Source organism: Apteryx mantelli, chromosome 1 (genome assembly GCF_036417845.1).
Source record: "Apteryx mantelli isolate bAptMan1 chromosome 1, bAptMan1.hap1, whole genome shotgun sequence".
Taxonomy (NCBI): Eukaryota; Metazoa; Chordata; class Aves; order Apterygiformes; family Apterygidae; genus Apteryx; species Apteryx mantelli.
In genome coordinates this window covers 169,264,977-169,280,920 of record NC_089978.1, presented here as the reverse complement: position 1 = coordinate 169,280,920, position 15,944 = coordinate 169,264,977, and the positions used below count along the sequence as shown (strand labels likewise).

The 15,944-nt window shown below is 40.7% G+C and overlaps 1 protein-coding gene across 1 annotated transcript in view; it reads left to right on the top strand.

Annotated features, from left to right (window-relative positions):
* Positions 1-1,492: 1,492 nt before the first annotated feature.
* The window catches only part of SLC17A8 (solute carrier family 17 member 8), a 29,204-nt gene continuing 14,752 nt past the window's right edge, over positions 1,493-15,944 (top strand). The window contains exons 1-3 of the mRNA XM_013947361.2: positions 1,493-1,602; positions 9,792-10,044; positions 12,325-12,443. Coding sequence (XP_013802815.2) covers positions 1,493-1,602; positions 9,792-10,044; positions 12,325-12,443 — 482 coding nt within the window. The remainder of the gene's footprint in view (positions 1,603-9,791; positions 10,045-12,324; positions 12,444-15,944) is intronic.

Genomic DNA, 15,944 nt, shown 5'->3' with positions numbered 1-15,944 from the left:
GTGTTACATCTAAAAGTCCAGAGCCTGGTGGCCCGTGCGAGGAGCTGGGCAGCAAGTGGAGGGAAGGGGAGTCCTTGCCCTGCTCAGGCCCAGATTTACATCCCACTTGGTCCTACACCCTCTGTTCAGACACCTAAAGGTGCCCTATGGGAGCTGAAAAAACCTAAGATCTGCTTTGTTGGCAGAGGGAATTGCTCTTTCTCGCTTTCTCTCTGCTGGGACAGAGAGTCTGGGGAGACCAAGCTCCTAACATAAGTTAGGGGGGAAGAATTTGGGCCCTGTGCCTTAAAGGATAAAGATGAAATAGGGCAGGAAGGAGGGACAGGGAGGCTTGCTGGGGTCCACGAGGCAGCCTGTGCGGAGGGGGGCTGCTGGCCCCCACGCCTGCCTGCCCTGCGGCTCCTCGCCCCTGGGGCTGCGGAGCAAAGCGGTTCCCTCCCTGCTGGGGGCCTGGCACACACTGTGGTGCAAGCTCCTGATTTAACTCTTCTTGTGGGAGCAAGGGAAACATGGAAAACATAAAGCCTTCTGTTTTTCTAGCAGCCCGGATGTTTCTGCTTCCCCACTGGCTCAGGGAAAAGGGAAGTGCTGACAGGAGCCTGACGCCAATCTGAAATTGGGGGGGGGTGTCTTTTTTTGGCTGCCATAATCCAAACCCAATACCCGAGGCCTTGTCAAAAGCAGCCTTGCTTCCTCTGAGTCCGGGTGGCGTGCAGGTTTGATGGGTGTACTGGGAGGTTGCACTTCCACAAGGGTTTTTATTAAATGCTCATCCTCCATGCAGGGAAAGGTGCCTTGCAGCAAAGCCATGTCGGGTTGGAACAGGTCACTTTGCATTTAATTTATAGCCAGCCTCTCACTGCTTCTTCGAACAGTGCCGCACCAGTGCATCTGCGTGTCTGCCTGCCTGAGGGCCCAACAGCATTAATAATAAATGCCCCGGCCGGGGCAGGCGCTTCTGCGCCGGGGCCAGTGGGTGTTTTGGGGCAGGCGGCTCACCCGGGTGGGGCGTGAGCAGTCATCCTGCGGAAAGGAACCGGCAGCGTTGAATAAACTTCTCGCCCTCGCTGCAGCCGGGGTCCCGTGAAGGCACCGGAGCGGCCGGGGGACAGGTATCGCGTCCGTTCGTTACTATGGCACCACCTCGGCGGGGATGTCGGCGGGAGGGAGGCGGAGGGGGCGGGCGGGCGGCAGCGAGGATGAGCCCTGGCGAGCCGGCGCCAGGCTGGTCCCAGCCCCCGCGGCGCAGGCGGCAGCCCCCGGCCCGCGGACCCCCGGCCGGCGCCCTTCCCGGGGGGCTTCGCTCTGCCCCCCGGCGACTTTCTCGCCGTGGCAAAGCTGCTCTGAATTATTATTTTTATTTATTTTCTTTAATTCTGTTTTCTCCAGCAACTGGTTGCCATCGCGGAGGTCAGCGAGGGGACCCGGGTCCAGCGTCGGGGAATATGACAGCGGCCGCCAAGGCTTGCTAACGCAAGGGGATTTGCTGGCGATGGACAAAATGCCTCGCAAGGGGTTCGGCGCGCTGAAGGAAAGGTTTTGGGCGCCGGGGAAGGAAGAGGTGAAGAACGCCGTTAGCGACTCGCTGGGCAACCTGCGAAGGTAAAACCCGAGAGAAAACTCCCAGGCAGATCCGTCGGTTAAATTTATTAAAAAGAAATGAAGTGTAGGAAAAGCGTACATATAAAACAGAATTCAGAGTTGCAAAAATCAATATGTGAGTCCAGACAGTGAGAGGCAACTTGCTGCAAAACAGAAGTAGTAAAAGGAGCAGTGTTACAACAGTATATAACTGCAGACCATAGGATATTTATCTTAAACAAAAAAAAGAGGCAAAAATAAGTTATAAAATAGCATCCTAACATTACAAACAGCATGAAAAAGTGCTTTGATTAAAAATGTTTTAAATAAATAAATGTGAATAAGTCTGTGTTTTATCTTGCATGAGGAAAACTGATGATTTAATGGGAATTAACATTCCCACATGACTCCAGTACTTTTGAAATTAGACTTAATGTTCCTAAATCATTGGGGCATTTTGGAAAATCTTGCTCTGAAACACTAAGAGAAAATTTATTCAGTAGAGATGTGCATGTGTGTGTTTGTGTGTTTATTGAGACTAACAGAAATTAGAAAGAGAGACAGGAGAAGGAGCTGTTTGTTAGCATCCAAGCAAGAAAAAAGATTACAGATTTTTATCTTAGTCTGGAAGTTTACAATACAACAAACAGCAAGTTTTTGTGTTTTTTTTTGTTTTTTTTGGTAAATAAAAATGCTATATGGCTTCTTTCATAAAGGAAAAGAGATTGCTCATCTAATTGGAAGATTTTCTCTGTTAGTAATGGCCACTGACTACATTTACTGTAGATGACAGCCAAAGGGTCCAAGGGCATTTCTTGCATGCTTGATGTTAATTGTTTTAAATGTTTACAATGATCAAGCCAAGCTTTAAACTGAACTTATTTTTAATATGAATTATATTAGCTTTCATATCTGTCCTGTGAGTTTGTTTTGGGAATCAGTTAAGATACAATTCTTAACCTATTTGAATATGCCTTTGATCACAAGAAAATGTACAGTAATTTACATGTATTACACTACAGCATATATATGGAAGCAAATAAGAGTGTACACTTTCAAAGAAGTTACTAATATGCACTTCTACATTACCAGTTACACTGAAAATTTCTGTATCATGTGAGCAGAGTACCTGCGGTCTGCATAGTTTCTATTTAACTTTTCTTCATTTACAGTCTTATAGACAAAGTCTGGAATTTTGCTTTTTTGACTTTTAAGAAACTCTACAGAAATCAAAGGGAGCATTTTTGTATCTCAATGTCAAATTAAGTTATTTATTAAATCATATATCCTCTCTGCTGTGGGTTTTGCTGGCCTTTATGACCAAATACCTGTAGGGTTTGTATTTAGTGAGTACATAATGTAGCAGCACATTGGGTTTATTATGTGGAAATGCTGTGCAAGCTTTGGATTATCTGGCTTATTCTTGTCTTGGAGCTGTGTATCAAGGATGTCATACTGGTTCCTATGTAGCTGATAATACTGATCTCCAGCTTGAACAACATTGCTACTGAGTCAAACCAAACCAAAATTGAGTTGAGATGCAAGAAAATCTGCTGAACTTGATTATTTTCTGTTTTTAAACATAAGTATACAAGTGCCTTTCACAGATGTACTAGCCAATGGAGGAAATAATGGCAAGCAACAAAAAGTTATTTTTACTATGTCTGTAATCAAATCTAAGTAAGAACTGCTGTAAGTTTAGCAATCTCTTCAGCTGTATTTGAAGGTTTCCATAAGGAATGAAACATGTATGTGTTTAACTTGAAGTTCATTTTCTACAGTTTTTAGCCTAAAAACAGATGTAACATACTTATTTTTTTTGTGATGGTATATATGTATATAGGACTATATATATTACAAGGCCAGTTTCAACCTTGACTTTGCTCTTCATCCAGTCCTATTGGCTTTGGTATGTTGTAAATCAGCAAAGAATTTGGCTTTTCTTCTAGCATTTGATGGATGATAGATTATATTAATGCACACTCTTGATTAGGTCTTTGAGTGTGATGTTATGGACTGGCATGTGTTGATGTGGGATCAAAACCAGCAAACTGGAAAGAAAAATGCTTTTTAGCCTTGCTAAAAATGACGAATCTCTGCCTTCCTACCTCATTTTCCCTGTCTCGCGACTATGAGGGTAGACCCCAGAAGCCAGCGTTTGACAAGATCAGTCACTGGTTATCGGCTGCTCCATAGCAATTGCCCACAGACAAGGTCTAGTGCTAAAGCACAGGCAATATAAGCAACTAACTGTCTCCTCATAGGTGGGTAGGACCCTCAAATTATTTTGTGGGTGCTGCAAACACAGTCTGCCCACAGGAGGTTACTGCAGGGAAGGTGGCTCCTGGAGGGGAGGCAACGGAGACTGAATAGGAGAGGCCTGAGACGCCTCCTTCGTCTAGGAATGCTGCCAGCAGTTTCATTTGCTGGATCTTAGAAAAAGACCCATTTGCTGTTGGATGATCATCATCTGGAATAAGTTACCAAGATGATACAAAATAAGATTTTATGCAAAATATGGTTTGTTCTTCCTTAGTCTAACACAATGAGGCCTCAGGAAATAATTTAGAGGATTCAAGGCTTGGGTGAATGAATGTCAGAGATAGGGCTCTGCAAGCTTTATAAGCTTTCCAAAGCAGAAACCTTCTCCTGTGGACCTTCTGAATTCAGCAGCTACGAGCACTTTGGGACTTCAGTGTACTTGGTGTCTGCACAGAAAAATCCATGAACTAAAATTAAATCTCAAGCCCTGTCTACCCTGAGGATTTCAGCAGTCTTTGACCAGCCAATGGCATTTGTGAACTTATCGATGAAGAGGGAAATGACTAAATGGGTTTACAACTCTTTAATATCATCATTAATGTCATATGGGCCACATCACACAGCTGCTGTATTTAGTCTGGGTCCTGAAAGGTGCAGCTCTGGCTGCATTAGGCAGCCAAAACGGCTAAAAACTGCAGCTTGCAGCTGGGTGATTTACCCTTACATTGGACAGGGTTGCTGCCATTGCTCTGGATCATAGTCTGAGACCTATCAAATTTTTCCTTCGCAAAAGAGTGCAGCAAGCTTAATGCACCCCAGCCCTTGTGGCACTGTGAACACAACACGGGGCGCCCAGACTCAGCTGGTTTGTGAGTTGTGCGAGGCCCCTTGCAGGAAGGTGTTAGTGAAATGCCATGGTACGTGTGTATGGCATGTCCGGTCTGTGGGGAGAGACTGCAGTGCTGCCCGGCCGCCTGGGAGTGCAGCGCCTTTGAGATGCAGTCTCATGGTGCATACGTGTTTGAGACATACCATTACTTCTCGCAAATATAGTGCAGAAATGAACTGCAGAGGTTCCACGCTCAGTCACTGAGAGACTTAAAGAAGATTTGACAGTCTGCTCTGGGAGTTAGTACTGATGCATCAACTGGAGGATTTGGCATAGACAGTTATGACCTGGACAAATCCCCAGAGAGTAAACAAGATCTCAGAAGTTTGTATCTGCTTTTGGATAAATGATAGTTCTAGATAGCCAGTGTATAGGTTTCTGAAATTATGCCAGGGTCGTCAATGAGTGTTGTGCGTGGTGACCGATGTCGGAGGTGTAGGTGTGTGACTGGAACATGGTGTATGTGTATAACTGAGTTGCTGTAGCCTGTAAAAGCCTGTAATATCCTGTAAAGGTTACTCTAGAATGTATTGTAATACATGGTAGGTATTAACCTGTGCATTACTGTAGAATTGATATGATTTTAATCAAAAAAAATGAAATGGTTTAATTCTGCTCCACCCACTTACATAATTTGATGACATAGATAATCCTTGTGCTAAAGCACATAAATACAGTTTGGTGAATGTATATGTGTTCTAAGGATTTTAGTTATTACTGATTTGAATTTTAAAAAATTCTTTTATTCTTCCAAAATTCTGCATATGCCAGAGTAGAACCATTCAGTAAGGAAGAGAAACAAGGTCAGCTGGAGAAATTTGTACACACGTTTGATGTCCAGTTATCACAAATAAAATACAGAATTATTATAGAATAATTGTATATTTATATACATACAGTATTTATGACTTTTGACAAAGAACATGGATGTAGATCTCTTCAAATAACCTAGCTTTTCTAACTTGCCAGTTGTTGCACATTTGATGAAAAGAACAAATAGAATGATGTATATATGACTATATGACTATACATATTCAGGTGCAGCAAAATGCCCTCCAATTTTAGTCAGATAAATTAGAAAGGAGCACCGGCTCTGAATCCGATTTCCTCTTCATCTTTGGGGTAAAAGTGAAAGTTTCCAGCGGCACTATCAGAATGTATGGATCACCTGGAATATATATTTCTCATCTCTTTAGGAAGTTATCATGCCATCATGGTATGTCTACACTGTTTAGTAAAATAAGGCTGAAAGCAAGGTCAAATGCTGGCTGCCTAAATGTCTGTACTGCTGAATTGTTAGTTTTACCCTGCCTCCATTTTTGGATTGCTTTTGCAAAATAATTTTCTCCAAGACAAATCTGCTAGAGAGGGGCTAACATTAGGCTTTGGGGATATGAAATACGCTGCTAGGATTTGGGATTATGGATCAGTTCTCAACCTGCTTTTCTTTGTAAGTATTGGAATCCAATAGCAAAACCGATTCTATGTAGAAGCAATGCTGGACTCACAGTGCTACTCCTGGCTCACTGGCTGTCACTTTAAACAGTGAATTTGGAGTAAAAGGATGTTTTCATGCCTATGTGAATTGACAGTCAGCTGAAAATGTCCAGATAGGAACAGATGTTTTGGCTTTGCATGATGTGTTTAATCTTTGCCAGCTGTCCAAAACAATGCACCAATTAAAATCTAATCACTCTCATGTAAATAGAGGGATTTGTAAAAGTATAAAAACTTGAGGAACTGTGCTTTGACTTATTTCAATCAATATTTTAGATTGTGTTAGAGGAAGACAATAAAATTACTACTTTTGCCTTTTTAATAACTCTTTTAAGCCTGTAGCAGGTCTAATAAATAATAATTCAATTGTCTTTTCACTTCCTGTGGTCTTCAGTTTTGATATTTTGACATTTTATTCAGTTTAAACCTAGCTGTACAAGTTCTCAGAGCATGGAACGTATGGTATCTTCTTTTTGAAGCACCTTGCTCAGAAATGTTACTCTCTGTACTCTCATTTCACTAACAGTTCTCTGCCAGTGAATAGTAAGATCTTAAACACTTTCAGTAACACTGTAGACATACCGCATTTCCTGTGTTACTTTGCTTTAATGCAAAGCCTTCACTCCAACCTGACAATGAACTATTGATCCAACTTTGAAGTTAGCCCTGCTTTGAGCGAAGGGTTAAATCAGATACCTCGGGAGTTTCCTTTGGACCTAAAACGTTCTGATTCTACCATTTCTTGGAAATGTGAACTGATGGTCTGTAACTGCATTTTTTCCTGTTGCTAAGAATAGGGCTGGAACAATGGTTTTATGATACCGTGTAAAAAGAAGATAGATAGTGAGTAATGCACTGGTTAGCTTGTAGCTCTGAAGCCTAGAAATGCTAAGATTTTGAGGTGAAATTTTATATTGGAAAGATGTAGTTAAATCCATAGGAAGCATCCCAGGAAGCCATATATACCATATATATTTGCAAAACCTTTATTATGGAGAACCATCCATTAGATTATAGGTCGTACTTTAGATTTACAGCAACTCGAGAAAGCTGTGATTTAGGCAATGCTGTTCTCCCAGTAGAAGACCAATCCAGCTTGTGTGTAGATCAGGCAGGTGTAGACCATATGGAATTAATATGAATATATGAATAGAGCATGCTTCCTCTCTTATAACATCAATTAAGAGTAACTAGACTGAAAACTCAAGCCAGGTTTTGTGATTAAATGGAAAGTCTTCTGATACTGTCTGCTTCTCTCATTCTACGAGAGACTGTATGAACACTGCAGACAGGCAGATGTTTGTTGATGCTGAGTCAACATCTTAAATAATGTCTTAGTATTGCCTGTATAAGTGACAAACCCTTTTTCTTACATGAATCTAAAACCAACAAGTGGAAAAAGTAATAATTTCAAAGCAATGTATATAAGGTCTGTTTTGGTCTGTGGTAGTTTGCTAGCTTCAAAAGATTTCTTTGAACATTTTATTGTGAAAAAGACACACTTGAATTTCACTTTTGCCTCTCTGAAACAGAACTTGCACCTTTGACGGGCACATTTAATTACCTGTGAGGAGATGCTACACTGTTTAAAGAAATATAGCAAATTCTGTAGTCTGTTTTGTGTCTCTGAAGTTTGCCTCCTACCCAGTTTCATGATGCAGATTAGCCCTTTCTTAAGTACATAGACTGATATCATTGTGATATTTTTGCGATATCTTTATAATCAATATGAAAACATTAATATTTCTGCTGTTCAAATGTAAGGGCATAAGCAAAGGGTAAGCATGGCAACAGAAGTGTGGTAGATTAAAATACACTTCAGGCCAGATGTGTGAAAGAAGGAAATAAGTTACTCCTTATCAGAAATGAGTTAATTAAACCATTTAATCATCTTATACAGCAAGCTGGGCTTCACTTAGATTAAGTAACTCTGTTCACATTTTCATAGCACTGAAAGTAGTTCCATAGGAAACGTGAAAGGAGATGGATCCAGAGTTCAGTGCTTCAGAGCAATGGCAAAACAGAAGGCTTTGTAATGTAACTGCTGATCAAGGTCTTCCTTTCATAAACACTTAACTTCAAGCTTGCAAGCAATGTTTAGTGGGCTCTTCATGTATTCAGAGCCAAACATGCTTAAATGTTTCAGCATGTCAGAAAGCCCATGTTCCGCATTTAAAATAAATGCATAAAAAGTTAATGTTAGGAAAGGAAGAATTTAACTTCAGTCTAATGGTGTGCATTCAGTTCTCTCTGAACCGATATTTTCTCTCAGAGACATTCCCTGTTCCTATAGCACAGGATGCTAATACCTCCAATCAGATTGGGAGACCAAATTAATTTTTAATTGCACTATCATAGGAGAAACTTCTGTAAGTGCAGGAAATAGCGTTGGGCAATGGTTCTACTGATGAGGTCATTTGCATTGTAAAACATTGGTCCGGAGTGCTCCTTGCCTTGGCAGCAGTAGCTATTTGCCTTCTGTGGGAGCCTCCTTTCTACCACAGATGACACAGGGCTCCAGCGGCAGCACCTTCATAACTTGGACACCTATTCAGGATCTTCGACACCGCCCTTCTCTTGACGATATTTCTGAAATGTTATATGTCAAAAAATATTGGTCTGAGCTGGTAGCTTATGGGCAGACTCTTGCAGAGTAAGTGGGTGGGTACCATTCGCTCCTTTTCCTGAGTAAATGGGAAAGCCCACATCCCCTGGCCTTTCCTCTCTGTTCCTCCCCAACTGCACTGCAGCTGCTACAACAGATTGGTCCCCAGTGAAGCTCTTTCAGTCTCTCCTGCTGAGGAGAGGCGAATTGCCAGCCCTGAAAGTTCCTGTCTTTCTTCAGATCTCATTAAATATTAAGTATTTTAAACAAAAGTGCAACACAGTCAACAGTAGGAGTTGAGGAAGTTCATTTTGCAACAACCTAAAACCTTGCAGTGAGAGGATGTTTCAGAGAAGAGGGGACATGTGGATTCAAATCCCTTCAGGCAGAGAAAGGTCTGGGCCTTGCTCTTTCACATCTTAAATGAGTGCTCTGATGCCAAAGCCTCTTTTCCCCTTCAGTTTAGTCTGATTTTTGTCAGGTGAAACCAGTGAACAAAACAGGTGAAACCGGTTCTTGGTTGAGCATGTTTTGTGCTATATATATGCTTTTCTGGAAACCTATTGTCAGCTCTGGTTAACAGCTGTAATTAGAAATTATGATGCATTTCTTCATATGTACATAGACATAACAACCATTAGATTTTATCACAGTTTCTGCTGACCTCAATAGAGCTTTCATAATTATGCTCACAAATAGCCTGCAAACAGTTTTCCAGCCAGCTGTCCAGCTAAGTGGCTTGGGTTTACAAACTTGAGAGGTTACTCATGAAAAAATGCAGGCTATACTAACCTTTGAAAGCCTGCCTGATGCTAACTCATCACAACATCATGAGACAAATGTCTAGCAAGCAGATGATTTAGTGGCTGACTGGAGCATATAACTGCCTATCTACTTTTCAGCAAATCTTACTGACAGAGTAAGGCATTTTCATTTTATCTGTCTTAATCATTTTAGGAAAATTGATGGCACCAATGTAGAGGAAGATCACACTGAACTGACTGAAGAGGGGAGGCCTGTGCAGGCCAGCACCCAAAAGCCTCCACTGTTTGACTGCTACTGCTGCGGGCTGCCCAAGCGCTACATCATTGCCATAATGAGTGGTCTTGGCTTTTGCATTTCTTTTGGAATTAGATGCAACCTGGGTGTTGCCATTGTGGAAATGGTGAACAATAACACAATTTATATTAATGGAAAACCAGAGCTTCAGGTGAGGAACTGTCTTTCTCTGTTCTTATCTGGACCCCACTGCAACATTGTCAAAGGACCACATATCAAAGGACGGTATATTTTAATTATAAAATTACCCCCCATATCTCTCATATTACCCCAGTGAGGTAGGGAAATGCTATTTTCTTGTGCAGATCAGAAACCAAGGCAGAGGGACACTTGTGTCTGGGTTCACATAGATGTGTAGGTGTTTAATTCCTTTTTAGATCCCTAAGTCACACTAAAAATCTGTGGGATCTGAGCATTTTCTGAAGATCTTGCTCAATGTCATACAGGATGTAAGTGGCAGAAATGAGAACTGAATTTGGCTCCTATGACCATCAGGTCTCTGATATTTCAGTCACAGACATTTTGTTGCAGTGGTAGAAGCTTTTACTTCTTCTGCTACCTGTCTGTCCTCTTTGTCAGGGAAAAAATCACACCAAGGGCAAGGATGATTGAATGAGACTTGTGTCAACTTGTCCCTAGCTGCCATAGTATGTAGCATCAATGATTCCTGCTAGGCATTTTAAAAAGATTTTTCTTTTTTTCACTTTTTGGTATCTTGGGGTAATAGCCTGAAATGTTGTTCCATCAATGCTTGTTACCTTAACTGTAATCGAAGAAAAATCACTTTTAAATAAGTTTGTTGTCTTGAAGTGCCACAGGATAAGTGTTGCTGATCTTTCAAGGAGAATGGAAGATTGTATTGAGAGACTATTTTGAAGCAGGAAAAGTAGTCTCTTGGGGAAATGTGCCCTGATGCTGCTACAGAAGGAACAATTCATTCTCTACATAGGGCTGAGTCCACTCCATTCAAATCAGTAGATGTTTTCTGAGACCTTAAAGTAGTCACTAGTGATGGGGGGGAAAAGGTTTTTAAAGGTTATTAACAATGCAGATTGGTGGCTAGAGATTTTTGGAGTAAAATGCCAAGGTATTTACAAATCGAAGTAGAGGGCATGTTGTTCACAGTAGATGACTACAAACCTTTAAATATGCACCTGAGAAACTGCAGGTTCAGTGCATATCTTAGTTTCCCCAGGGAACTTGTCAGTCCTACATTGGTACAGGGATGTGATCTCTTGAATTCCTTTCTGGAACTTTATGAACTTGAGCCTCATTTACACTTGCTCTAATTATTGACTAATTTTAGATACTGCTATAACAGTAGACATCTTTCCATGTTATTAATATAAAAGTGATCATGAAGCAAAATGTTATCCTTCCTCTTTGCTCCAAAATAGCTCTTCTGAACTCAGGGTTCAAGGAGAAAAAGTTGAGACTGACCATCAGAAGAGAGGGCAGGTGGGGCAGCTTGGATCTACCTTTCTTTTCTTCACCACCCCTTTGTTTTGCCCTGGGCTTTGACTATCCCTGTTCTGAACAAAGTATTTCAAACAGGCTCATGCAAGAACAGGAATGTCCTCATTTAGGCAGAGCTTTGAGAAGACTGAAGTTGTCTAGTATCCAGTGAGGAGGTGCATGGTGAAAGCATTTCACTTGGCTGCAGACAGCTTTCACTAGGAACCATCTACGGCCAGCCTGTTGGTGGCCTTTATATCCCAATCCAACCCTAATATGACTGGCATCACATTTAATAAAAGATAAACTAGCCAGATAGCTAATTTTACCTAGCTTTATTTGCAGCTTTGCATCTCTCTTGACCAGCTCCAATGTTGGCTTTTCTTCAGGCTTTTCTCCACTCTCCCCCTTGGCTTTTCTGCTTTCATGGCACTTAACACAGATGGTGGACAGTCCAAACTGGACCCTGATGAGAAGAACTGTGGATATTACAGGACCAGCCCGACTAGGCAGCCGATCAACCCAAAGCACGTGGGCAACCTTGATAATCACGAGAAAACTGACATGCCCATTGAAAGACATCAGCTCCTTGTTATAGCACAGAATAGGTTTGAAAACAAAGGTTTCATTAGTTTGAAATGTTAGTTTCAAAACTAATCAACCCACAAGGCAGCAGCGACAAGAGGCAAAGATGAAGGTCCAGCACTGGCTCCCTTTTAACTGAAACCTTTGCCTCTCCTATCTGCCCTGATTAAGGCAAAAGTTAAGTTTTGCTCCCTGTTAAGGACAAAAGCAATAATCTCACCTGGGAATTTGTCATCCTTCTGTCCTAACTGGGGGAATCCAAGCTCAGCAGCACCAGTGTAAAGAGGCTGGCTTGATGTGGAAGATGGTGACTTCTGAATGACTTCCAAGCAGTCGTTATCTTATAATCGACATGCTTCATCCTACAGCATTTTTACTGTTTCCTTTACAGAAAGCCCAATTCAACTGGGATCCAGAGACAGTGGGACTTATACATGGCTCTTTTTTCTGGGGTTACATTGTGACACAAATTCCAGGAGGATTCATTTCAAACAAACTAGCTGCTAACAGGTAAGAGAACAACAATCAAAAGAACTAAGCTTTGCAGCCTGATCACTGTTTTACACTGTTTAAATGATGATAAACAACATAGTGAATAAATGTGTTTCAGGGATACACTTCTGAAATTCAACATGCAGTATTTATGTCTATAACCAAACTGGAAACAAATTCCTATTATGGGTCTGATTCTCCCTGTTTAGCTTGTTCATCTGAAATATTTGTACATTTCTTGTTTTCTAAACAATAATGTCTTCTGGAGAGTGGTTGGAAAACTATGCCTGGTGTTTCAGACAGTGATTTGACATTAATCATTCAGAAGTTACCATAATGTTTTTTAGCTCAACTTATCACCAAAGGAAAATTTTCTAACTAAATTTGACTTTTCTCTTTTAAGAATTCTTTGTGGATTGAAATGCCTTCCAGAAATTTTGAAGCTGGGCATTTAGGAATTACAGAACTATTTATATTCTGAAGACATAAATCCATACTCATACACATGTATATCCTCACTGTGGCTGGATACAGTACTGACATCTATGGTTAGGATTGCCTGGAACTTTTCTAAAAGAGCTTCATGTTGTCTGCTTAGCAAACTTTGAGCATCTGTATATATTTCTTCCATGCTTATTGTGTTTGTGGGCTGATTTTTTTTTAAAATCAACTATTTTTGAAAATGAGAGTAAAAGTAGATAGTTTTACCAACAATAGCTTTGGTTTTGAGCTTTGCTTTAAAAAGTCTTCAGAACTTGGAATACAGCAACAGCAGAGAGAGAGAGATTGTCTGAAGGCAGCTGGTTGTGAATGAGATGTGCATGTGAAGGGGGTTTGGGATCTACAGATGGAAAAGAGAGTTGGTAATCATGCCATCCTCTGTGCACATGAAATGACTTATCTGAAAACACTTCCATAATTGGAAAAGACTCCTTAAGACCGGTTCCGGTTTGTTTTGCCTAAAATCAAAGTACTTTGCTCTCTGCATTTTGCAAATAGCCACAGGGGTTACAGGTCTGCCTGGCAGTTCCCTCCCTTGTGCTCTTATATCGTAATGACTCAACACAGAGTCATTCCACAGAATTGTGCAGAAGCTCAGTCCCGACTCTCCTCCACTGAAGCCAAAAGTTTCTCTGAGTTCAGTCTGCATTCTTTCTTTAACAGTACTAGCATCCTCTTTTCTTCATTTCCCTACCAGACAAAAGTGCCTAAACAAAGTATTCTTCCTTCTACCTGATAAGCCAAACAAATTGGCTACATTTAATTGTTTCCTTAACCATTCTAGTCTCTCCATCGAATTTTGCAGCAGAAGGGACCAAAAGACCATTCCACAGATGCGCACACTGTTGGCTAAATAATTCATCATATTATTAGTTTGGCTTTTGTTTCCTTTATTTTCTAGCAAACAATAAAATCAATCATGTTTTCATTCCAGCTCACTTTATTCTATCAGCTGACTACTTTCTTAGTAGAAATTGTATTTGCATATGCATTGTGCCTATGCACAGCAAGCTGTATTTCTGTGCCCATATGACTTTCATACTCAATATAATAGCACAATACGACATGACAGTACGGATTTGACTATAATAACTGAGTTTAGTTGGAGCTATGACTATCATAACTGGGAGTTTGCTGAGGAACAACAATACCCAGAAGACTGAGCTTAAAGAGGATTTTTGTTTGTAGTAGTAGGAATCAGGTTCATGCTTACAGATTTGGCTAACTCCATGTTTTTCATTTATTTCTTGTTTACCCAACCAGTTTCAGCTTGGGTGGATTCACCACTGATCCTGAGTTTCTGTTTCAGAGGTGAAATATGGCCTTGCTAGGGTACAGAGAACAGGGAGTTCTGGGGCCAGTCTGCGAACCCAAACCCTGAGGAAGACAACTGCTTTCTTTTGTCCCAACTGCACACTGGCAATGAGATGTGTTATTTTATTCTATTATTCGCATTATAGGTTTAGATATAAGCTGTTTTGCCATCTGTTTAAGTCCTGCTCAGTGCTATGAAACATTGAACATGTATGGACCCCATAGGCATTTCTCTAATGCAAATAGTTATCTATAATAACATGGTATTCAAACGGATCTCAGAACAGCTGAGAATATTGAGTGCTTTGTAATTTTGCACACAACAATCTGACACCACATAAGCCCCTTTCTACATTTGCCCAAATTTGCGTAGACCTGCGTTCCACCAAAAGGTTCATGAACCACTTAGTGACGATGCTCCTTTAACTCGCTGCTTCTCCTCAAAAATGCATCCAAATGTAACTTCATCATTATCTGGTAGTAACAAAGAGACGTGCAACATGAGGCACCTCCTGATATCAGTTGTCAGTAACAGCACCCCGCTGGGCAGAGGCGTCCGTTGCCAAAGAACTCTGCTTTGATTCCAGGGTGGCAGCTGGCCGGGGATCAGAATGGTGAGGAGAAAAGAATACGTGAATGAATGAAAAGACCTGGGCTATTTTTTGCCAAGGTGGAGACCAAGATATTTCAGATAAAAGGCAGTGAACTGCTGGAAGGATGCTGGAAGCACTCTTAAATAGTAGCCCTCTTAAACAGTAGCAAAAGAATGACTGATTCTAGCTTAGTACAAATGATGCATTTACATGCTAGGTATATGAAGAGCTGGCATTGAATGAAGTAGCAAAGATTGGATACTCAGTTTTCAGAGCTATCTGCTTGGATGATAAACCATGTTCTCTTTCTTATGGCATATTCTTTCACTGGCTTTTTAACTTATATTTTTACACAGTTTTCTATAATTCCCTGAGAGTGTCAATAGCACTACAGTAACAGATCTGATATTTCTATTAGTGGCAAAGAAGATGCAAGGTGCAAAACTCTTTCCTTCACTGATCATAATAGACAGCTAAGTAATACTTATGTCTCAGCTGGATGTTTACTTGGCTTTGGAAGCAGTCTCCTAAATGTCAAGACATGATCATATGCTTTGTGTTCCATTCCAGATTTTTAGATTAGTTTCTGTATAACTCCATTCCACTGCCACTTCCCTCTCCTAGCCTACCCAGCCTCTTTGCTTTTGTGTTCCTCTGTTGAGACTTTTCTTGTTATTCAGATCATGAGCTGTCCAGGCAGGGACTATAGTTTTTGTCAATAACTTCACAGATAGTGATAAAGTAGCTTTGATCTCTGACTGTAGATTCTTAGCACTATAATACTGACATTACTAATAATAATAATAAACCCAGATTCAAAAAAAAAGTAATATATGTAATAGCCTGTGAATATGTTTTCTGAAAGAGACTGAAATGTAAACTATCAAAATTCTTACAAAAAAAAAAGTAAGAAAGATAAAACTGGCAATAAAAGATTTTTAAAGGTTTAAATATTTTGAAGAGGCAGATGATAAACAAGTACGCATAATAAGATCTGTGTGTGTCTTTGGCAGAAAAATCAAAAGGAAGAGAAATACCACTAATGTCCAAATTATATGATTTCAAATCATATCTGTATAAAATCATTCATATATCAGAATGAAGTTCAGTG